The 25,948-nt window shown below is 35.5% G+C and overlaps 1 protein-coding gene across 4 annotated transcripts; it reads right to left on the bottom strand.

Moving 5' to 3' along the window:
* Positions 1-10,488: 10,488 nt before the first annotated feature.
* LOC141700641 (monooxygenase 1-like) lies at positions 10,489-14,616 on the bottom strand. Of its 4 annotated transcripts, none has more exons than XM_074504348.1 (6): positions 14,332-14,611; positions 13,607-13,753; positions 13,276-13,326; positions 12,054-12,222; positions 11,667-11,895; positions 10,489-11,263 (listed from the first exon to the last, which is right to left on the bottom strand). In XM_074504348.1, exons 1-6 carry the CDS (start codon positions 14,421-14,423, stop codon positions 10,752-10,754), a joined length of 1,200 nt encoding a protein of 399 aa, XP_074360449.1. In that variant the 5' UTR covers positions 14,424-14,611; the 3' UTR covers positions 10,489-10,751. The 4 variants fall into 4 exon arrangements, with proteins under 4 accessions (XP_074360449.1, XP_074360450.1, XP_074360451.1 ...); XM_074504349.1 differs by having other exon boundaries at positions 12,054-12,219; positions 14,332-14,608; XM_074504350.1 differs by lacking the exon at positions 13,607-13,753 and having other exon boundaries at positions 14,332-14,616.
* Between the last annotated feature and the right edge of the window lie 11,332 nt (positions 14,617-25,948).

Genomic DNA, 25,948 nt, shown 5'->3' with positions numbered 1-25,948 from the left:
AGACCAGTGTTGTAGTAGTAGTAGTTGGAAGTTAGGGGTAGATAGGGGGATGTTTTCCAGTTTTTCCTCTGTTTAACCCTGCTATTTATTGTACCTTGTTTCAGAACCTTAATATCCAGAATATTCTCTATGTACCCTTTGATTAAATAATTCTATTGTCATTGTTTCCATTGTGCACCTTGATTATCTTATAAACTGTTCTCAATGACATGCTTTAATACAACCATGTTTTCGTACAACCATGTTTTAAAGTTCATAAATCCTATTCCGTTCCATGGTAAAACAACACTAATATGAGAATTATGTAGTAATAAGGATTGCATGTGCAAATTGGGTAAAACTTAAAACCCACAAAAGAGATTTCATAGAAATTGTTGTTATATATACATGCCATGCTATCGTATTGCTAAATAATTGCTCAATCAGGTTTGTAAGAAATGGCCAACTCACCAGATCACCAAGAAGAAGAAATTCCCACCCCAGACCCAGAAATAAACCCAGAAACCACTATGATGAGCAGACTTGCTCAGCTTTTGCAACAACCTGTGGCCCCTAAAGTTGGAAATTTCAAGCACTTTCAATCTGTTCATCCCCCAGAGTTCTTAGGTTTGCCAGACCCGATTAAAGCTTAGTCATGGTTAAGAGAGATGGAAAAAGCCTTTGAGTTAGCAGAAGTTAAGCATGATAAGAAAGCTCAGTACGCAAGTTATTATTTGAAAGATGAAGCAAGTTTCGGGTGGGAGTCTTCTAAGGCGTTGTTGGAAGGCAAAGACTTATCTTGGGAGAAGTTTACCGAGATGTTTCTGGAAAAGTATTTGCCAAGCTATATGCAAGATCAATTGGAGATGAAATTTCGGGATCTTAGGCAGGAAGAAATGTCGGTAGCAGAATATGAAGTGAAGTTTTCAGAATTGTCAAGGTTCGTACCCGAGTACGTGAATACGGAAGCGAAGAAGGCTAAGAGGTTCCAGCAGGGACTCAAGCCATGGATTAGAAGTCAAATAGCAATGTTGGAGATTAAGAACTATGCTGCATTGGTTCAGAAAGCAATGATAGTGGAAGGTGAGCGGGAAGCTGCTCGAAGAGAAAATGAAGGAAGAAAGAGGAAGTTTGAAAGCTCTGAGCAAGAGCAAGGAAGCTCAAAGTTCAGAGGGAAGTTTGGGAAGAATGGTGGAGGTCAGAACCAAAAGTTCCAGAAGTTTAGACCCGGGAATGGAGCTCAGAAGAACCGTTTCCAGAAAGCTGGACAACCGGAGAAGGATAGCAGACCTCAGATACAAGAATACAGGAACTGTGGAAAGAGACACCTGAGGAGGTGTAATAAGCTGTATATAACGTGTTATTAGTGCAACCAGAAGGGGCATTATTCTTCAGAATGTCCAAGTGGAGTAAGGAAGCCTGATTTAGCTTGTTTCAAGTGTGGCAAAGTGGGCCATATGGCCAGGAATTGTAAGGAGCCTGTGCAGAAGGCTAATGTTCTCAGAATTGTTGGACCACCGTCTCTCCCAGCACCATCAGCTCAACCCAGAGCTCGAACCTTTAGCATGACAATGAAAGATGCGGTGCAACAGGTGGACGTGGTAGCAGGTATGCTTGTTATAAACTCAGTAGAAGTAAAAGTTTTGATGGATTTTGGAGCAACTAGATCTTTTATCTCTGAAAGTATTCTTGATAAGTTAAATTGTGTTGCGTACCCTCTAGAGCCTAATTTGATTATAGAGGTAGCAAATCAAGAGAAAGTTGTTGTTAATAAGATTTGTCCTGATTGTGATGTGTCTATAGAAGGTCGGCACTTTTCTGCTGACTTAATTCCTTTTAAGTTAGGAGAATTTGACGGCTATACTAGGAATGAATTGGTTGTCAAACCATGAGGCGCAAATAGAATGTAAAAGTAAGAAGGTGAAGTTAAGAACCAAGGATGGTGAGGAAGTGATATTTAAAGGAAAGAGGCAAGAGAAGAAATTTCTAACGGCTATTGAGGCAAGAAGATTAATGCGTCAAGGATGCGAAGTTTATTTGGCTCATGTCACGGACATGGAGAAAGAATCTGTAAAGATCGACAATATTCCGGTAGTAAGAGATTTCCCGGATGTGTTTCCTGATGAATTGCCTAGACTACCTCCAGACAGAGAGATCGAGTTTACGATTGACTTGGCTCCTGGTACGGAACCAGTGTCAAAAGCTCCCTATCGCATGGCACCGGTCGAGATGAAGGAATTGGCAGCTCAGTTGCAAGAGTTGTTGGACAAAGGAGTGATCCGACCGAGTGTATCCCCGTGGGGCGCACCGGTGTTATTTGTAAAGAAAAAGGATGGAAGTATGCGGTTGTGCATCGATTACCGTGAGCTGAATAAGTTGACGATCAAGAATAAGTACCCCCTACCGCGGATCGATGACTTGTTTGACCAGTTAAAAGGAGCCTCGTGTTTCTCAAAGATTGATTTAAGATCTGGGTATCATCAGTTAAAGATTAAAGCGGAAGATATACCCAAGACATCGTTCCGAATGAGATACGGATATTATGAGTTTTTGGTAATGACATTTGGCTTGACGAATGCGCCAGCTGCATTTATGGATCTTATGAACAGAGTATTCAAGCAGTATTTGGATAAGTTCGTTATTGTGTTTATCGACGATATACTGATTTACTCCAAGACGGAAGAAGATCATAAGGAGCATTTGAGAATTTCCTTGGAAATTCTGCGAAAAGAGAAACTGTATGCGAAGTTTTCAAAGTGTGAATTTTGGCTAAAGGAAGTGCAATTTCTCGGTCATGTAGTTAATAAAGAAGGAATTAAAGTGGACCCAGCCTAGATAGAAGCTGTAATGAATTGGGGAAGACCCAAGACTCCGACGGAAGTCAGAAGTTTTCTGGGATTGGCCGGATACTATAGAAGATTTGTGCAAGATTTCTCAAAGATTGTTGTTCCGTTGACAAAGTTGACGAGAAAGAATGAGAAGTTTGTTTGGACAGAAAAGTGTGAGGATAGTTTTCAAGAGTTAAAGAAGAGATTGGTAACCGCCCCAGTGTTGGTATTACCAGATGACAAAGGAGAATTTGTGATATTCAGTGATGCTTCATATAAAGGACTTGGATGTGTATTAATGCCACACGGGAAGGTAATAGCATATGCGTCAAGACAACTCAAGTCGCACGAGCAGAAGTATCCAACACACGATTTGGAATTGGCAGCAATTGTGTTTGCTCTTAAGATTTGGAGGCATTATTTGTACGGGGAAAAATGCGAGATTTATACGGATCATAAAAGTTTAAAGTATATCTTTACTCAGAAAGAATTGAATATGCGACAAAGAAGATGGTTGGAATTGATCAAAGATTATGATTGTGCGATAAACTATCATCCTGGAAAGGCAAATGTGGTAGCTGACGCTTTAAGCCGAAAAGAAAGGTTGAATATGTTAACATCATCGGAAGAATTAATCAAAGACTTTGAAAAGATGGAAATAGAGGTGCAAACTCCAGAATGTGGAGGTGAAGCTATATATGCAATGCTGTTTCAACCTGAAATTTTGGAAAAGATTCGATGCTGTCAAGAGCAAGTGATGAGTCGCGAAAAGGATAAGTTGACGGGAGAAGAAATTAAAGCTCAGAAGGATGGAAAAGGAATATACCGTGTTAACTCACGTATTTGGATACCTAATGTCGTGGAACTAAAGCACGAGATTTTGCAAGAAGCGCATAACTCGAGATTTTCAATTCACCCTGGAAGTACGAAGATGTACCAGGATTTAAAAAAAATTATTGGTGGCCAAACATGAAAAAGGAAATTGCGGAATGGATAAGTAAATGTTATACGTGCCAAAGAGTTAAAGCGGAACATCAAAGGCCAAGCGGATTGCTTCAGCCACGGGACATACCCGAATGGAAATGGGAACATATAGCGATGGATTTCGTGGTAGGATTACCTAAAACCAAGTCAAATCACGATGCGATTTGGGTGGTAATCGATCGGTTGGCAAAAGTCAGCACATTTCTTGCCGATAAACGAAAGGTTTTCATTAGAGAGGTTGGTCAAATTGTATCTGGATGAGATCGTGATGCGTCATGGAGTTCCTGTATCTATCGTATCTGATAGAGATCCAAAGTTTAATTCAAGGTTTTGGCGACAATTCCATGATCATTTGGGAACGAAACTGAAAATGAGTACGGCATATCATCCGCAGACAGACGGACAAAGTGAAAGAATAATTCAGACGATTGAAGATATGTTGCGAACCTGTGTAATAGATTTCAAAGGAAATTGGGACAATCATTTGCCCTTAATTGAATTTTCCTACAACAACAGTTATCACGCGAGTATTGACATGCCGCCTTATGAAGCGTTGTACGGAAGAAAGTGTAGATCCCCTACTTATTGGGACGAAGTTAGTGAGCGCAAGTTAATTGGCCCAGAGCTAGTTCAGCAAACGAAGGAAAAGGTTGAAATGATTCAAAAGAGATTAATTGCAGCTCAAGATCGACAGGCAAAGTACGCAAATCAAGAACGGAAAGATGTGCAATTCGAAACTGGAGACAAAGTCTTGTTAAAGATATCTCCTTGGAAAGGTTTAACTCGTTTTGGAAAGAAAGGAAAGCTGAGTCCAAGGTACATTGGACCATTTGAAGTATTGCGACAAGTTGGGAAAATGGCATATAAATTGGCGCTGCCGCCGCAAATGCAACATCTGCACAATGTGTTTCATGTATCTCTCTTGAAGAAGTATAATGCTGATGCGAGCCATGTGATCGAGTTGGAACCAGTGGAAATCCAACCAGATTTGTCCTATGTGGAACAACCAATGCGAATTTTGGATCGAAAAGAAAGGACGCTTAGAAATAAAGTTGTACCTCTAGTTAGAGTGTTGTGGAGAAATCCATTAGTCGAAGAATCGACTTGGTAATTAGAAAGCAAAATGAAAGAAAAGTATCCCCATCTATTTGCTTAGATTAGATTCTGGGGACATAATCCTTTTAAGGAGGGTAGATTGTGACGACTGAGAATTTTGTGACGTAATTAAGTTAATAAAGTATGTGTTATGTGATGTGATTATAATTATGTGACTAAGTGATGATTATTTGTCTTATCTGTATACTAGAGTTTAGGAGCGTGGATAAAAAACGTTCCAATTTAAAGAGTCAGCTTAAAAGATAAGCTGTGGTGTCGGGCCGTCAGGTAGAACGGAACCCGCCCTAATATGGAGTTAAAGAATATAAAATGTGAATTATGTAGTGATTGAATGAAATGAATGAGTAAATAAAGTATTTCGTCCTAAGTGACGTGTTGATTGGTAAAGACGTTGAGAAGCGTAATCGAAACGCTGAGCGTCGGGCCGTCAGGCGGAACGTGACCCGGTACGCAGTAAAAGAGGATAAAGATTAAAGAGGGATAGATTCTATGATCAGACCTGAGTCGTTATGGGATTGTATATGTGTGATTGCTTGACTGAAGTGCATGACTATGTGTTCTGTGTCAATTTTGTGAATTTTAAAGGAATTACGTGATTTATAAAATCATTCGAGTAAGATAAAAACATGGGATTTGTTTTGTTATCTTCGTAATGTAACTAGAGACTTTTTAAAATTGATGAGTGAATTTGATAGTTGATCTTTGCATTTTTAAATTGATTTTATGTGAAAAATGTATTTATTAAAGCAAGTTTGCGAAATTCATATAAAATCAACCATTCGCTCAAATTCTTATTATGAGTAATGGATAAAAAGCTAATTTCGAGACCTACGTGTTAAAATTATCATTTTCGATAATTCTCGACTTTTCGAGAGAGATATATTTTATATTTGATTTTGTTGCATTTGAGTAAAAAGAGAAAGAATGTGTGAGCCAAAAAGGAATTAATAGATTACCATTTTGCCCTTGCTTTGGTGGAGTATAAAATCACCCCTCCCCCCCCATTTTCTTTTTTCTTTCCCGTGCACTCACTCTTTCCTCTCTTCTCTTTTATTTCCTCTCTCTCTCGAACACTCTCTCTCACTCTCTCTCGGCTCTCTCATCTCTCACCTCTCTCACTTGCATGCAACCATCAAAACATACTCAAACACAAAGATATTGCTACCTTTAGTTGTTATTTTCGGTATACACTTCGATTCCTATTTGCATGTAAGTAATTATAAAAGTTTTGTTGGTTAATCACTATGGTAGTGTTCAAGAAAAACCATTTCTTGATGCATAACCAAGAGAGTGAATTCAAGCATGTTTGGAGGTCATAAACTCGAGAAGAGACCCGTTATGGGCTCTCTCAAGTTCGGCCACCACCGACCATGATCCAAAGGAGAGCCGGTGGATTTTCCATGGTGTGATCATTTGATTTTAGCTTTGCATGTTATGATTTATTGAAGATTTAAAAAGGGTTTTGTTTCTTTGATGAAAATCGAGTGTGTGCTTGATAAAATGATTCCATTGATTGTGTTAGGAAGTAAATGAATGTGTTCAAATGATTCTTGCTTAGAAAATCAAAAATTAAGGTTTGCATGTGGATTTTTGCTTCGACTTTTTGCTAATTAAGAAGAGGAATTTGATTTTTGTGAGATAATCTTGGTAAATACTAAGTTTATATGGCATAAAAGTGATTGCATATTAGTTTTAAAGAATATCAAGATATGCATGTCATTGATTTGTCCTTGAGATGTAAATTTGAGTTTTTGCCGAATGGGAATTTAGTTAAAAAGGGATTAATTTGATGAATAAGTGGATGCATGTTGTGATTTAGGTGAAATTCGATTGTGTTAAGAAATTTAGTTGGTTTACTTGATGAAAATGAAGTGTTTGATATAATGATGAGTTGAAACTGAATTGCATGCAAGCATGTATGTATGATTTGGTTCGAATTATTGTTGATAAAATGAGATGTAGTTTAATTGTTGGATTATGCTATGATTAAGGATGCATGGTGTAATTTTGAGAAATTTGATTGTATATATATATAATCATGGTTCGAATTTTTATGATTTAAAGAAAGGGGAATGATTCTTTAATGGTTTTTGAATGAGTTATGTGGTTGTATGATTTAAAGTACGTATTTGATTGATTTTGTGTGATAAGGCCGAATAGGCCATATGGATTAAGAGTCAAAAACTTGATTTTGATGATCACAAGGATGATTGAAAGTGTATAAATGAATATCTATGAATTTGTTTGCTTAATTGTAGTATGTGGTTCGAATTAAGGAACAAAGGAAAAAGGGAACTAAGTTGAATGATTTTAAAAGATATAAGTGATAGTTATGGACGTAAATGTTTGGTTGTGAATAAATCTTGTACTCGTACGAGTTATATTAGTGTGATTTGAGAAATAGCCAAGGTTAAGCGAGTACGCTTTGATTGTTAAGTATATAAGGGTATAAAAGCTACGAGAAAGGGATATGCTATATGCTATGTGCTATGTGCTTATATGTATAAGCTATATTCGTATACTCGAGTCAAAGATATAATCGAGTTATCGTATAGAGTGATCGTTCCGGGAACGAGAGTTGAGAATCTGATTAAGATTTTGGTTTTATTGTAGATTCGGAGCGTGAGGGCATTCAGGCTAGGAAAGGAAAGAATTTACTAGGTGGCAGTAGTTCAACCTTCAGGAAAGCAAATTCAGGCAAGTAACTCTGATTACTTGTGTAATTGGTTATAAAGAGAATGTTGTTCATACCATGTAGAGTATTGAACTGTTTAAGTATGAAACCCTCGTTTTATGAAACCCTGATATTGATTTAAAGTACCCTTGTTCTTGATAACCTGTTATTGATAAGCCTATTGATTTCACCCTTTGATAATCTGTCTTTTTTGTTCAAGTTACCTATTAAGCCATGAATTATATTGAACCTTTTAATTATCTTTGTTAACCCTGTTTAATGATATCCTGTTTCTCTTGATCACCCTATTGATCCCTAAATCAATGCTGATCCTTCTAATTTAGTGCTTTGTTATCCTTGATACAAAATTCTTATGAATTGTTCCTTCCGTATCTTTGAATCACTCCCTGAACTTTGTTTCCTTAAAATTTGAATTAAGAATGAGTTTTGATTTGAAAAGTCCGAATGATTTCAAATGCTTGGTAATGATAAAATGAATTTTAGAAAACCTAATTGTTTTTCCAACTCAAGGTTTTCCAAATGAATTCCTGATGGATTGGATTGGGACGTAAGAGGCTAGTGGGACTAGTCCAGTCATGGTAAGAGGCTAGCGGGGCTAGTCCAGCTTAAGGCTGAAATTATGCCGAATGGTACCTTAAAGACCGGAATGGAGGTCGATACGGGCTTATCACCCGTATATAATGAAATGGAAAGATAAAGTTATCCAATCAAGGGTTCTAATTGATTATTTAAAAGGGAACTGAAACTTTTGTTCAGTAAATTGATTTTGAAAATGAAAATGGTTTATATTGCCTTGAAAAGAGTTGATTATGTTATTGTGGAGCTTAAAGCTCGAGAACCCTGATTCTTGAAATTGTTGATCATATGATTGATTCTATATCTTGAAATACTGTTGTTTTCCTCTTTCAAAAGATCTATTTTGATCCTGCAATGATTTGTGATGAATGTCGGCTTTCGTCCTGCTTTGAGCCTTGTTCTTTGAAAGCCCCATACTATTCTTCAGAAACCTTTCCTTAACCCAAAAAGATGGAAATCTGCCACCTAGATTAAATAAAGTAGAATGCCCTAGTTTGTTAAAGCATATTGTGATTTGATATTGTAGAACTGCTATATAGTTACTTGCTGAGTTTTATACTCATTTGTTTTGTCTTAATCTAACCATGGCAGTTAAGCAAGAAGATGGTCAGGCTTAGGTGCACTGCTCGTAAGAGCGTACCTGGTGGTCCCTACCGTGTTGAGGGCTTCCTGTTGCCAGAGCAGGTAGTGGTAATCATGAGTGAGCTCGCGCCTAGAAAGAAGTGTATAAAGATACAATGGGTTATCTGTCGGTTCCCATCCGGAATCGATGTTGGTTATCTAATAATATTTTGGGTTTGTAAGTTATATTTTATGATTGGTAGTTGTGATCTTATCTCATACTTTATCCTGTTGATCCTGTTAGTTAGATAATCGGGGTTTATGCATATTTAATTATTAGATTAGAGGTGTGTGAGTCCTCATTTCCTAACCCCGAGAGTGAGGGCGTCACAGTCACGACCACTACAACCCGGAGATAACGGTTCTAAATTTTCTGAAAAACTGTCACTATAATCCGGTGACTGCGGTCCTAAGTTCTTATTCGATATTTTCACAAAACATGACACAAATCAAAAATTCAAAATTATCGTTGAGACAACAGACGTATACATCGATACACATTATATATCATATAATACTTTCAAATATATCATCACTTAGCCCGAATTTTGATAATCAAATATAGACACATGACTTACAATTTCGAAAATACTAGCAAGATCGATCGAAAACTTACCTCAAAGCCTGACCAGATCTGAATATAGCCTTTTTGACCCTATAAACGACGTTATCTTGAAAAACACGAAACATGAAAGTTGTAGAGAACAAAAAAATCTTTCCGAAAAGTCCAGAATCACTGAATTCTGACCTACGATGAATTTTTTACGAATTTTACAAGACTGCTGATTTATGCTGCGAAGAGCCCTACGAATTTTAATAATTAAAACGAGGAAAACGAATATGGTATATTTATAACGATACAAAAACCTATATTTTAACTTAAGTTATCCATATTAGAAATTGATCCAAATTTTAGGCCCATTAGTCTGATCAAATTTTAAATCCTAGTTCCTATCTAAATTTAATCTCTTTTTATTTTATTATTCTATTATTAATCGAATTCTAAATATTATGGATATTACACTAACATTCGGTCATTTTACTTTTTCATTCTGCCAAGTCCCAGCACAATCTGCTAGCTTTGCTACGCTTTTTTTATTACATTAAAAAAAATTAACGAGTAATACTAATTATAATATTATTAAATAAAATAACCAGTAAAAATAATTGATGTTATAATAGAAAAAATAAAAAAATAGGTCCTAAAATTAAATAAAGATAATTGGGTAAAAATTAATAAAATGAAATTTAATTTGATGAAGTTTTTAAAATATGAAATTTATTTATTTATTATTTTTAAATGATAATTAGTCATCTTTTAATTTAAATTATGTTTTAACTTGTTTTAATGGTATATTTTTTTCTAACCCGAGACTATTATATCCACCAAACTAAATCAATCTAATTAAAAATATTTTGTTTTTCACCCCGGATCAATATTATAATTTTATTTGTGTCGAGATGAATATTGTATCTTATATAATTTTATTCCAAGATCATTATCATTATTTTTAAATTTTCTCTTTATATAATTGAAATTCATGTATTAAATTTTTAATTCATGCAATTTGTAATTTGCATTTTAATTATGTTTCAGAAAAAATTATGATTTACCAAACACAATATCAACTTATTAACTCCAAACACCTACAACTTATCAACTTATGAGTCACTTATATTCCAAACACCTAAAAATAAGTTGTGATTTTCATATCACCTGTTTAACACTTTTAACTTTAATTCATAAGTTATACAACCATCATCCATCTTACAGACACTTGGCCCGCCCATACATATGGAACACAAGTATACACCTGCGTGTAGTCTCATACTTCTGTGTAGATGGATAGAACAATACTACTGGCCACATCAAGTTCACAAGCATAAAACTATTGTCTTGTTATGACATGAAAAACCTATGCAATCTTTCTGCACCAAAGGTGAAATGAGCATCAAAGAGTTCCACAGTCATATTTGGTTTGACCAATAGCGTTGCGGAAGAGAATAAACATGAGAACAATACAAGCAAACTTGACTAGCAGTGAGGTAGATTCCGTAATCAGTAAACCAGTAAGGTATGTTTGTGTAGACAGTTGAACTATCCTCATCCTCCTCTCCTTCACATAACGGTCAAGTGCTTCTATGACAATTGTTGGATCAGTTGGAGTAGTTGACATTGTCCTGGCCAAGCTTCTGGCAAGCACAATTGAATCTTCTAAGCCTGCTGAACCACCCTGTCCAAGAAATGGACCCATTACATGCATTGCATCTCCGGCTACTGTTACTGTTCCTTTTCGAAAATTTCCTAGTAGTAAATCCCATGGTGCACGGTATCTTATACGTGTGGAACAAAGTGCGTCAAGGTCACCGTTTCTCACCATTTCTACGATTTCTTTCGGGAAACCATGTACTAAATTTGTGGTGTATTGCCTGATAAGTTCAGTGTCTACTGAGGCAATGTTATCTGCTCATAATAAGCACAAGTATTAACAGGATTAATTATCTAGTGGAAAAACTCCAAAGAGTACATGTAAAGTTAGCGCACGTCATACCCTCTCTATGATCCGGATTCACAAGGTATGTTTGAAAATTTTGTGCTAGAAGATATAAGCTTCTCAAATGGAAAAAGAATTAAATAAAGAAGATTATGAGGATTGTAAGAGGTGTTTTTTTTGCTAATTGTAAAAATTGTTCAATATTACGATTAGCGATGCTAATATACGTTTAATTAGTTGGCTTCACTGAATAGCTGCTTTGATAATATTATCAAAAAACCTTTTAGGTATTCTAAAGTAAGTTGCTCCATAGAGAGCCAAAAGGGATCAAGTCAGAACTCTAAGCCTTAAAATAAGAAAACAAGAGTTCACCTGCTTGCATCCGCGGGTGTGCTACATACCAGTAAACTAGTTTACTATCAATTGGAGTTCGACCCACCGAAACATTGTCTCTCCTCATGCGGACAAATTCATGAGCAAATGGATGACCGTTGGGATAATTGGTCAAGCCTCTAATCGCACAGAGATCAAAAAGTTTGGTAGGCTTGAGCTCAAGGAAATCTGCAACAGTTGACTTGGCTCCATCACACCCAATCAAGACCTATCAATTGAGGACAAAAGCATAAAGTTCTTCCTATGTTGCAATTTATAATTTACTCTTATAAAGTTAATTATTGGTTAAGGTTTATTTTTCCATTAACAAATGTTATACAATAAGTCAAGAGAAATCCTGTTTTTTATTCTGAAGCTATTCAATACCTTGGCTGCAATAAAACTTCCATCCTCAAGCTGTACCATTGGATAATTGGTTTGAGGGTCCAGTTTTACCGAGATAATTTGATGTCCAAACTTTACGGTGTCAGGTGGCAAAGCATTGTAAAGGGTGTCAATAAGATCGCTTCTTTTCAAGCAACGTGCTTCACCACTGCTGCCAACACAATATAAATTATGCCAATTACTTTGTTTTAATATTAGTCTAAGTTTTAGAAAACAATTGCAATATGTTACGTCAAAGAATATAATGCTAACATTCACGATTGGGATTAACTCAATTCACTATTTACAGACTACAGAAGTACAGATACAGTACATTAATATACATTCCAAAGCATATATATTCTCTCAGTTTCTGTACAAGGCATAGTAACATATACCTAATATATATATATATATATTTATATTTATTTTTCCGTTTTCAAATGACTTGAAGAAATTCACATAAATACTTTAAAAACTATTTTAATGGACCCTATATTTGTAGCATGCGTTATCTTGGTGCACAGGTTACTTCTCAAGTGTAATTGACTTTGGAAAAGGATTCTAAAGATAGCGAGTACAGAATTGATGTTTCTGTTATACTCAGAAGGATCGAATTCAATAAAAGATGTTAATAAAACAAATAATTACAAGTTCAATTACTCATCTGAAATAGTGAGTGTTAGAATATAGATCCGGTCGGGCCTTCCTCTGCCGTTCTCTAAAACCTTAAGGTGATAGAGGAAGGCCCCAATAGGATCATATAATCCGGTTGGGCCTTCCTCTAACAGTGAGTACTTGTGCCAATAATTTTTATCCAGACATCAAAGACTTGCTGTTTTTAATTACAAGTTTAATTACCTCACATATTTCAACAAACACAAAACTCATTATTTATTTACGTTATGGATTCAATCAGTCACCCAAGTTTACACTTGATGATTTGTAGTGCTAAATTAAGGTGCACCAGTTAAATAAAGTTTGATCCAACATAGCTACGAGACCACTAGTCCAACAAGCAATATCATATTTCACAACTCAGCATACTGCACCCACACTTGCTTGCGATAGATGCATGTAACAGTTTGTAGTGGTATGCAGCAGCGGTGCAGTATTGCAGGAAAAAATGCAATTGGAAAACTTGTTTCTAGTGTATGTTGGTGGTAGCATGCCCAAGTACATATCATGCTTAGACAATATAGAACTGCAGAATAGATGAACTTACATAAATGGCATATCTTGCTGCTTATTCTTGTGAAGCCATATATCTTTGATCCTGTTAACAACCCAAAATGAAGCATCAGAATTTAAAGTTAAAACATGGCTAGTAGGAGAGTGATATTTCCGAAGGAGAGATTAGTGTACAGTCCTATGTGCATTTAATAAATTTTGTTCAATTAGCAAGACTGGTTGTCAACATATTTAACTTTCTCCTTCCAAAACTCTATAAATTATGTTCTATAAGGTTAATTCAATAGGGCACAACAGTGTGTGCGCGCACACACAAGTGCCTATAATATTATAACAATTAAAACGCTATAGATGCATAGAAATACCCTAGTATGGGAGAAGCAGTTTGTCTAAGGATTGATGCGACATTAAGCTGATGTAATGCACGCCATCCGTTTGGTAAAATGCCAATTGCTACCCCAGAAGATCTCAAACTCTCCGATCTTTCCAAAACTATGGATCTTATACCTTTTCTGCAACAAGCAAATCAATGTCCAAATGTGATGTTATTACACTAAATGCCATTAAATGGCATTCTTACTATTAAATAACATAACTTTACACTAAAATCCCAAATTATGAAATATATATATCTTAAACACTCCACTCACATAAAAACCCACTTTGTGAGTCAAATTGCGGATCGCCAAAATACCCATCTTTTGGGGGGCAACACCCATAGTGTCAAAAAGTAATAATTTGTTGAACAGTGGGATCTTTCATAAAGGTTACCATGTCAAGTGAGCGGGTATTTGAAATCATAAGGTTGTTAGTAAATGGGTTTATTTGTGTCATATATTGTTCAGGTAATGGTATGATAATACTAGACGTTATATGAAGAGAAAATAGTAGACAAACAAATTGGATTGAAGAACACAAGTAAAGTACATGTTGTATATTTGGCAAGACTTGCAAGTAAAATTATAAAAAAAGGGAGTGCTGAAGAAAATAAACAGCAGCTGTGATTGAAACAAGATGAGCATATATAAGCAAAGATGTACAGTACAAAAAAGGGGCAGGCAGGAAAGAGGAAGTGAGTCGGTGATGGTACCTGTGCAAAGCAAGAGCAGTGGCAAGACCACATATTCCAGCACCAACTATCACCAACTCTTCATGCTTTACTTCACCTTCTGCACCCCCCATCTATTAATATCCAGTTCTACCCTAGTTTGCTCTAACCTACTCTCCTCCAAATATGGTTTCTAGTCTCCTATTTTTTTTGGAGGTGGGTCTGGAAGTTGGCAGGAAGATGAAGAAATTATTTCAAGCTTGTGGTTGGGTAAAATGACGAAGATTCAGTGTATAAAGTGCTACCAGAAAATTTCAGTAGATAGACAGTGTATGAAGCATAGGAATATGAAGAATTGAAGACATGGTATAAACAGAGGTGTTCAAGATTGTAGTAGCAATGAAGACGCTGTTTAAAGTATCAGAAAGGATTCCAATGAAAGTACAGTTGTTTATTGACGGTCAGTGTTAGAAGCAGTGGATATTCAACCAATCTGTATCACCTCAGAAACACAAGACAAATTGAATTAGGTTCTCTCAATACTAGTTGTTTGTGAACCAGACCAGTACACCAAACATCAGTATACAAGAAGGGATTTTAATTCAATTACAGAAGAAAGTGTTGATACAGTGAAGAATGGCAAAACATAAGCAAAATATTCTAAGGCAGAAGACTCTTCACTCTGGTTGCCATATAAGTGTAAGTATGGTCGCCATAGAGCTTCAGTGGTCGCCATAGAGCTCCAGTGGTCGTCATAGAGCTCCAGTGGTCACCATAGAGCTCCAGTGATCGCCATAGCGCTCCAGTGGTCGCCATATAGCTCAATTGGTCGCCATAGAGCTCAATTGGTCGCCATAGAGTCAAACAGATGCTGGTCACCATAGAAGAAAAGTCAAAGGATACTCCAGTCGTCATAGAACACTTGGTTGATTTTCCAGTGAATTATACAACAACAATTCAAGGATATTTGTGGACACAAAGCTACCACCTGTCCAAATGAATTGAAAGTCTACACAGAGAAGCAGAATATATAACAATCAATAATTATTATTGTTATGAAGTTCTGTTCATCTTCTCTCTCACGAGAGGTGATGAAAATAAGAAACAAAGAGAATACAGATAAGCTCATCACATTGATATCCGTTTAACTTCTCACCGGAGTAATGTTATAATGCCCGATTTAACTCTTGTATATTCATAAGGGCATTATAATCGTTATCCGGTAATTAAATCCTTAGACAAACAAAAGCTATATCATTGTATAGAATTTGATTTGTAAATCTTTGTAGTAGTTAGGAACTTTATTATTCTTAGATTGTAGCCGGTTAATTTATTTACCGGAGTGTAGCAACACCCCTTGAGGATATATATATGAATATATATTTCCCTGAATATCTTGTGTTTCTCGTTTTATTGTTCCAAACACTATTTCTCTCAAGAACACGAAACCACTAACCGAGCACTAAATCTATATCCGCTAAAGATTCGAAAGAATTTTTAATTTAGTGATTATCGTATTCAACCCCCCTTTCTAAGATAATTCGGGACCTAACAATTGGTATCAGAGCTTACTGATTGATACACAAATCAGGATCCATAAATAAATTTATTTTATTAATTTTTATTTACATAAATTTATTTGGTATATTTGATTTAACAAATTTATTTTATAAATTTAATTTAAATAAGTTTATTGTACGAACTTAATTTAAATAAGTTTATTTTATAAATTTGATTAAATTAATTTTTCACTTAAATTTTAGTAAATTAAAATTTTAATTAAAATTATTTTCTTTTTGAATTCCTGGTTAAATTAGCTGCCATTTGGTTCAATAATTCGCCTGAAGTACTAAGGCAAAAACGACAGCTAGTCGCCACACAAGTGCACCTCAAGTTATATCAAGGCAATTTTCCTTGTACAAGCTGTGTCGCCACAGAGATATAGAAGGGAGCTGCCTGAGTCGCCAACGACCACTTAACAAATTTTTGTTACCCCTTAATTATTATTTCTGATTTATTTATTTTTCCATAAAATTTAAAATTATTAAATTTAAATTATTCTTAAATAATAATTTACATTTTATTTAATTTTTAGAAAAATTCGAAATTCTTGAAAATTAGATTTTATGTAAATATTTATTTTTGACTAATTTATTTTCTAAAAAATTAAAAATATTGGAAATTTAAATTTCTCTTAAATATTAAATTAAGGGTACTCAAGGATTGGCAGACTCAGGACTCCTCCGGGCTTTTAAAGTGGATTTTAATCTTTTAAAGAAAACGAAAACCATGTGCTATTCAGATGGAAAATTCCCGAACACGGAAATTATAGGAAATGGTTTTCTTACTCCGATGGAACTGATTTCAAGACCTACAGACGAAAATTGTGGAACTTTCTCAAAGGCTTACTCCATAGGATACCACTAGGTTTTCAGACGCAGGAATTGAATGAAATTTCTACGGGTACAGTTTTTCTCGGAGATTTTAAGACAACTCTATGATTCCAGATTATATAGTCACACAGTGGTTTGTAGCAATGCTATATTTATCAGGGAATCAATGAGATCAAAAAGTCAAGAATTGTGGAGGTCAGAGAGAATAGTGGGGATAAACAAACATCTCAGACACATGCAGTAAAATTGGAACCTCAGGACAGAATGTAAGAGTTACTGTTAGCTGAATCAGAAGAAGCTCAGATAGAAGTACTTGAGGGACTGGACGTCAGGGCAGTGTTTCACTTGTCAGGGAAGTTTAGTCGCATCAGATTCACAAGGAGTGCATAATCTATATCCAAGGATCTAGCCTATCTATTCCGAAGCAGAGATTCTTACATATTCAGTTCAAGGGGTTATTACAAGACTGAGAATGGGACATATACAAGATATGATAGCTACAGTTATGAAAAGACATATGTGTCAAGTAACTATCAGGGGTTTTGCTACAACAAAACAAAAACTTGACAAACAAGAATGAGTAGGGATTCAGTTGAAGAGTTGAGACAAAGGTGGAATGTTTTCTTAGGGAAACAGCCAGACAAAACTTATAGTGCACGGAAAAGAGTTGGGATGGATCAGATGACGAGAATAATGAATATCTTGCTTTCATAGCAATATCTGAAGATGGTCCAACTCACTTATCTCAGGTTTCAAATTCTTGAACCACTGCAATACTTTGCTCTCAATATTCAATGCATGATAAGATCATATTGTTTAAATGTTTAACACTCGCACAAGCATGATAGCATCACACATAGATAATGATGTACTAGTTCACTAGATTATCTTTCTGGTAACTCGGATTGATGTTTAACTTGTGCATGTTACTTTAGAGGATATTAATATGTGTTTGAATATTTGTTGAACATTATTAATTGCTTTAATGAGATATATGTTTTCCAGCACTTAAGACCTTTGTTTATGCTTATCTCATGTATCCTATTACATTAAGATTTATTTATTTGATCTGAATTGTTTGTTAAGATGTATTACTTTATAATATGATTGAGATAGCTAGATGAGATTTATCAACAGGATTGGACTAGATAGAATTAGTGATTTATTTGTTAATTCTATTTAGTTCCAGATCATGCCTATATTGCTTAATTCTTATGTGTCATATTTCTGAATGAATGTTATGTATTACCAATATGATGCTTGCTTATTTTTATGCCATGAATGCATCTCTTAGTACTTGCATTAATTATAGAAGAAGCATGTTTAGGATTACAATTGGGCAAAGACTGCTAGTCCTCCTTATGTAAGGTTGAAACCAATTTTCCCCTAGCCTAGAGACAAATTTGTCAAGGGTATTAAAATGGAGAAAATGGTCAGTCAAAGACAAGAATTAGCATGATAAGGTTGCAGCTGTGGTTATCTTTGTTTATAATAATATCTCTAATCCATCTGAACCCAAACTGATAAGTTGGGTACCAAGAACTGTTAATCCATTTGTGAGTGCAAGATATAACAGGTTAATTGATTTATATATATTCTTGGTAATTCATACTCAAGGCATATGATCAAAGAAAGAGCCTCACAATCAAATGTGATTAACAAAAGCTATTCCGTCAATAATCTTTGGAGATGACAACAAAGGTTTTCATTACGGGACAAGCTATACAGAAAAATGGATGTCATCATGGATTCAACAATTTCTATCACTGATAACAACTAATCATTGGAGTCACTGATAACAGTTGAAGCATCTTTTTGCTGGAGAATCAAGGCACAAATCCTCTTATCAGACAGTTCCTCATCAAAGGACAAAATGTCAATTCAAAGAAGGATTTGTGTCTCATATGAAGCAGGAAGGTTGAGAAGCTTGCTCTTCTTAGAGTAAGGAAAGGAAATGCTCGTGGCTAGACTGGAAACTCTGAAAAGGTGAAGTTAATGGTTTCTACTGTAAAGCTTCATCTGAAAAAAGTTTAGTTATGGCATTAGAAGCTCTCACCCTTGAACATCAACTCAAGGAACTCTTTTATGAAAAGGGATTAGTAAGAGGACTGCCTCATTTGGAATTCAGAAGATGATGTTAGATATATTTGAGATGTCATGTTTAATCTAATTTGTGTTTAGTTTCAGAACTTAATATCAGGACTTATTAGGACTTACTGGAAATCAGAACTTACTGAAGTCAGAACTTATATCAGAACTTAAGGCCGTCAGGATTTATATCAGGACTTAAGTGCGGGTACTTCAGATAAGGAATGCAGCTAATTTACAGGAGAGGATCTGGACTAAAACAAAAGAAGATATGCATGAAGAGTTGGACAACTAGAAGACTTGTAGAAGATAATATCTGATTGATATATTTTAGGAGACAGAATTATATTCCATATATCAATTATAAGATATCTTGTAACTATGTATTATATAAACACAGTTTAGGGTTTACATTATAAGTGTTATCATTCACGAGAACATTATTCATCGTAACCTAGCAGCTCTTAGTGATATTGTTCATCACTGAGAGAGTAATTTAACCTACTTTGTAACAGAGATTATTATATTGAATAAATTTGATTACTGTTATATACTTGTGTTCTAAATCGATTTGATTGTATAAACACTATATTCAACCCCCTTCTATACTGTTGTGTGACCTAACAAGTGGTATCAGAGCCTCTCTATTGATATACAAACAGTGCGATCCAGTTTACAATCATGTTTGACGAAACACAAACTCCGCCTAAGTCCACCAAAACTCAAGATACTCAAATCAATCAAACACACAGTCGATATGAGAGTATTAGGGTTCCCATACTGAGAGCATCTGAGTATCCTATATGGAAGGTAAAGATGGCTATGTTTCTGGAAGCCACGGATCCAGAATACCTTGATAGAATTAATGATGGACCATATAAGCCTACTAAGCTTTCTGTTGCAGTTGCTGATCAACCATCAAAGATGATACCAAAGGAGAAAGGTGATTACACACCCGAAGACATCTCATCTATTGCCAATGATGCAAGGGTAAGGCATCTGTTTCATAGTGCAATTGACAATGTCATGTCAAACAGGGTAATTGGATGCAAGACTGCAAAGGAAATATGGGATGCTTTGGATACGAGATGCCAGGGAACTGAAGCCATCAAAAAGAATAGGAAGACTATACTCACACAAGAGTATGAGCACTTTAACTCAAAAGCTGACGAGTCATTAACTGATTTATATGACAGGTTTGCCAAACTCTTCAATGATCTGTCACTGGTGGACAAGGAATATGATCTGGAAGATTCAAATCTAAAATTCCTTTTAGCTCTTCCTGAAAATTGGGATTTGAAGTCTACTACCATAAGAGACAACTTGACCTTGCTGAAACTACTCTTGATGAAATTTATGTTATGCTCAAGACTCATAAACTTGAGATGGATCAAAGGAGCCAAAGGCATGAAAGAAAGTCAAAGACAATTGCTCTTCAAGCTAAGGAGGAATCTCCTAAAATGGTTGTCTCAAAGAGGGGCAAAGGGAAAGGCTCTCATCATACAGTCTGATTCAGAGTCATCATATTCTGATGATGATGATTCAGAATCTGAAATTTTATCTGAAGTGGATGTTGATGCAAAGATTATGCAACTGTGTGCTCTTATGGTGAAGGGTATCACAAAGATAGCCTACAAGAAATTCAGAAAGGGCAAGAAGTTTTCCAGGAAAGGTGGAAGTTCTGAAAAGAAAGGGTTCAAAAAGTCTGAAGGCAAAGGAGGAAAGTCTGACAGAGGAGATAACTCAATTGTTAAATGCTACAATTATGGTGAAAGAGGCCACATCTCTCCTGACTGCAAGAAAGGAAAATATGATAAAGGTTAGGTACTTATCACAAAGAAGAAAAACCTGGGCAGACACTTCAGATTCTGAAGAAGAGGTGAACTATGCTTTAATGGCAAATGCTTATGGTAAGTTCTGAAACTGCTGAATTGAAGGTACCTCATTCAACTCTTGCTTTTCATACTGATGATATTTCTGAGCTAAGATTATATCTGAAAACCATGTTCATTAGTTTTAGAGATCAGACTTTAGAAAATGAAAGATTAAAATATGAAAGTCTTGCTCTTAGAAACAGAAATGACTACTTAGAAAAGGAGTTAGTTATATATCATCAAACTCAGAAAGAAAGAGATGAGGCTTTTTATGTTAAAGATAAACTACTAAAATTGAATAAATCTCTTAAATCTGAAACTGGAAAAGGAAAAGGAGATAATCAAAACTTGGACTAACTCTGGAAGAACAACTCAGAAAATCTTAGAAAATGGAAATTGGAAAGAAGGACTAGGTTACCTAGATGATAAAGAAGAAAAGGAAACTGTGTCATCTAAACCAAACTTTACCAAGAAAGCTGAAAAGCCAAAGGTAAATCCTGTTAAATTTGTTGCAAAAACTGATGTGTCAAAATCTGAAAAGATGAATGATTCTAAAACAGAAGTCAAAGAAAAGTCAACTTCTGACAAATTAAAACAGGATAAACCAACTGTGGTAAATGTTGGCTTAATGATAAGGAAGTAGCTTAAGCATAAGCTGAAAGAGATTAGAAACGTGAACAAGCTAAATGAAGGTAGGAAAAATAGGAATGGAAAGGAAGGTGTGAATAAAAGCAATAATTATATGCCTATTCCTAATGCTCCTAGAAAGAAATGCTATAATTGTGGAAACTCTAACCATCTTGCTTCTTTTTGCAGGAAAAATAAAGATATAAACTCTTTACCTCCTAGATCAGGAGTTAAGAGTCAGAGTGTTAGGTTTAAACCACAAAATCCTTATTTTCATTATGGTAGTTTATGGCATTCTATTTATACTTGTAAGGAATATCATAGTTTGTACTATGATTATTATCAAATAAAACCTTCCTTAAAGAAAGTTAGTGTAATTCCTTCTAGTATAAATTCTGATGCAAAGTCTTATATAAAGTCTGATAAAAAGCATGTTAGCATAAACTCTGAAACTAAATCCGCTGCAAATGCTAACAAACTTAAAAAGGCCAAAGGATCCAAGCAAGTCTGGGTCCTTAAAACTAACCAATAGTGATATGTGTGATTGCAGGGCAATAGGAAAAATATCCTAGTTCTGGACAGTAGATGTTCAGGACATAAGACTGGAAATAAAGCCATGCTATCAGACTTTATGGAGAAAGCTGGCCCAGGAGTTTCTTATGGAGATGGGAATATGGGAAAGACAATGGGATAGGGCAATATCAATCTTGGGAATGTCATAATTGAATCAGTAGCTCTTGTCTCAGGACTTAAGCACAATCTACTAAGTGTGAGTCAAATCTGTGACAGAGGTTATCATGTGGATTTTTTTGAATAACACTGTGAAGTTGTAAGTAATTCTACAGGAAAAGTGGTTCTGAAAGGTTACAGATATGGTAACATATATGAAGCCAGGACTTTCAACAAATTATGATGGTTCTGTAATCTGTCTGTTAAGCAGAAGCATCAATTGAAGAAAGCTGGAATTGGCAGAAGAGACTATCTCATTTAAATTTCAACAACATAAATAAGCTAGTAAAGAAAGATCTCGTGAGAGAACTGCCAAAATCAGTATTTTCTCCTGATGGTCTTTGTGATTCATGTCAAAAGGCAAAACAAAGAAAATCTTCATTCAAGAGCAAAACTGAATCCTCAATTCTTGAGCCTTATCACTTACTGCATATTGATCTATTTGGTCCAGTCAATGTCATGTCCATTGCAAAGAAGAAATATGCTATGGTTATAGTGGATGAGTTCACAAGATACACTTGGGTGTATTTCTTGCACATGAAGAATGAAACTGCATCTACTCTAACTGATCATGGCAGACAGCTGGATAAGTTGGTCAAAGATTCTATTAAAATAATAAGAAGTGATAATGACACTGAGTTCAAGAATTCAATCATGGAAGAGTTCTGCAAAGAGCATGGAATAAAGCAGGAATTTTCTGCACTTGGAACTCCACAGCAGAATGGAGTTGTAAAAAGAAAGAACATGACTCTTATTGAAGCTGCACGAACTATGCTTGATGAAGCAAAGCTTCCAACCTATTTTGGGCCTGAAGCAGTGCAGTCTGCTTGTGTTACACAGAATGCTACACTCATAAACAAGCATTAAAAAACACCATATGAGATGGTGAAGAAAAGAAACCAAATCTGAAATACTTACATGTATTTGGATGCAAGTGTTTTGTTCTTAAGACTCATCCTGAACATCTGTCAAAATTTGATCTAAAAGCTGATGAAGGAATTTTTGTTGGATATCCACTTTCCACAAAAGCCTTCAGAGTCTACAATTTAAGAACAAGGGTTGTCATGGAATCTATCAATGTATCTTTTGATGATAAAAAGATTACTGGACTTGAAGATTTCAATGATCAGGATCAGCTGAGATTTGAAAATGAAGATTTAAATTCTGATTCTGTAAATTCTGATGACCTAAATCCTGATCCTGTAAGTTCTGACGGGTTAAATTTTGATGTCATTGAAACTGTGGTAACTGCTCCAAAGGAAAATGCACCTATTCAGGGGGAGCAAACTGATGATCATACCACATCTCAAGACTCTCAAGAAACATCAGAACCTGTCACTGGCTCTTCAAGTTCTGATTCATCAAGTTCTGATGAGCCAAATTCTGATAATTCTGGAAACTCTGATTCTTCCATTCCTGAAGGATCCAACTCAAATTCTGAAATTTCAGAGAGCATAACTTCAGGGGGAGCATCAGAAAATGCTGATGGAGACAGCATTGATCAGGGGGAGGATCCAGTTCTAGAGATCAACTTCCATCTGCAAGGAAGTGGACTAAATCACACACACCTGACTTAATAATTGGAGATCCTGAAGCAGGTGTCAGAACTAGAACAACAACAAATGAATGTCTCTATCATTCCTTTCTATCTCAGACTGAACCAAAAAAAGTGGAAGAAGCTCTTCAAGATGCTGATTGGGTGCAAGCAATGCAGGAAGAGTAAAATGAATTTGAAAGAAATAAAGTCTGGACCCTAGTGCCAAGACCAAAGAACAGGTCCATTGTTGGCATAAAATGGGTGTTCAGAAACAAAACCGACAGTGATGGCATAATTACAAGAAACAAAGCAAGGATGGTTGCTAAAGGTTACTCTCAACAGGAGGGTATTGACTATGATGAAACATTTGCTCCAATTTCTAGACTGGAATCCATAAGAATCTTTTTGGCTTATGCTGCTCACAAGAAGTTTAAAGTCTTTCAAATGGATGTGAAAAGTGCTTTTCTCAATGGAGAATTAGAAGAAGAGGTATATGTTGAACAACCTCCGGGATTTGTAGATCCAAAATTTCCTGATCATGTCTACAGACTTGATAAGGCACTCTATGGCTTTAGCAAGCTCCAAGAGCATGGTATAAGACTTTAGCTCAATTTCTTCTGGAAAGTGGATTTACCAGAGGCACAATTGATAAAACTCTGTTCTACCTCAACCATAGAAATGACTTACTTTTGGTACATATATATGTTGATGATATCATCTTTGGTTCTACACATGCCAAACTCTGTGAAAGGTTTGTAAAGCTAATACAGTCAAAATATCAAATAAGTATGATGGCAGAACTTAGCTATTTTCTGGGACTTTAAGTTAAGCAAAATGAAGAAGGTACTTTCGTAAATCAATTCAAGTACACCAGAAATTTACTCAAGAAAATTGGAATGCAAGATTGTTCAACTGCATCCACTCCCATGTAGGGGCGAGCAAATAAAAACCAAAAAACCAAAACCGATAAAAACCCGGAAAAAACCCCGTAACCGAACCGAACCGACCGGACGGTTTGGTAACGGTTACGATTTTATCCTTAAAACCGAACCGAAAAAACCGAATCGCTAATAATTTTTAAAATATTTAATATATATTTATTTACTTATCTATTTTATACAAATATGAGTATATGACACTTGCCAAATTTATATAAGAATTTTAAAAACCTTTTGTTGTTGGGCCTGTACATGGATCATGAAATTTTTATTTAAAATGGTATTTTGAAGAGTTGTGGTAATAGTTATATATGAAAAAAGAATTGTAGTAATAATGTACAACAGTGGTGTAGAACTAAAATTCAGTATACATTATTTATACACCCCTATAAACGGTTAACCAAACCGAAAATAACCGTTCCGAACGGTCCGGTTACGGTTAATAGCTAGAAACTGAACTGAACCTACATACACTGTTCAGTGACGGTTTTCGGTAAAAATCGAGTCGAACCGAACCGTGCACACCCCTACTCCCATGGCCACTGCAACCAAGTTAGATAAAGATCTTGGAACATCAGTAGATATTACTAACTATAGAGGCATGATTGGCTCTTTACTCTATATTACTGCAAGTAGACCTGATATCATGTATGATACTTGTCTTTGTGCAAGATTTCAGGCTGATCCAAGAGAACCTCATCTAATAGCTATGAAAAGAATTTTCAAGTACCTCAAGGGTATAGCTGATCTAGGATTGTGGTATCCTAGGGAATCAGATTTTAAGCTAATAGGTTACTCAGATGTAGATTTTGCAGGATGCAAAATTGACAGGAAAAGCACTAGTGGAAGCTGCCAATTTCTTGGAAGCAGATTGGTTTCTTGGTTTAGCAAGAAACAGAAATCAATTTCCACATCAACTGTAGAAGCAGAATATATTGCTGCAGGAAGCTGTTGTGCACAGATTCTTTGGATGAAGAATCAGTTACTGGACTATGGGTTAGAATTTTCTAAAATACCCATTTACTGTGATAATCAAAGTGCTATTGCTATGACAGGTAATCCAGTTCAACACTCAATGACAAAGAACATAAGCATTATGTACCATTTCATAAGGGAACATGTGATGGAAGGTAAAGTGGAATTGCATTTTGTCCCAACAGATCAACAACTAGTAGATATCTTCACAAAACCATTATGTGAAGCTACTTTTACAAGACTGGTAAATGAACTTGAAATGGTTTCAGGTTCTTTCTCAAAATCTGCTTAGTTTTTATTCTCATGCATCAGACTTTATGATCAGTTTTTACAGATTGTCTTATCACCATGTAATCTGTGCTTAAATTATAACATATTAAAGACTGATTGTTATATGATGTGATTACACTGATTGTTATCTGATGTGATTATATAAACTCTGAAAGTGTTTTGAATGTTCAGTGACTATTCACTCCAATGAGGATTATTTGTTAGATG

This window comes from Apium graveolens, unplaced genomic scaffold (genome assembly GCF_009905375.1).
Source record: "Apium graveolens cultivar Ventura unplaced genomic scaffold, ASM990537v1 ctg265, whole genome shotgun sequence".
Classification (NCBI taxonomy): domain Eukaryota; kingdom Viridiplantae; phylum Streptophyta; class Magnoliopsida; order Apiales; family Apiaceae; genus Apium; species Apium graveolens.
This window is presented reverse-complemented; position numbering and strand designations above follow the sequence as displayed.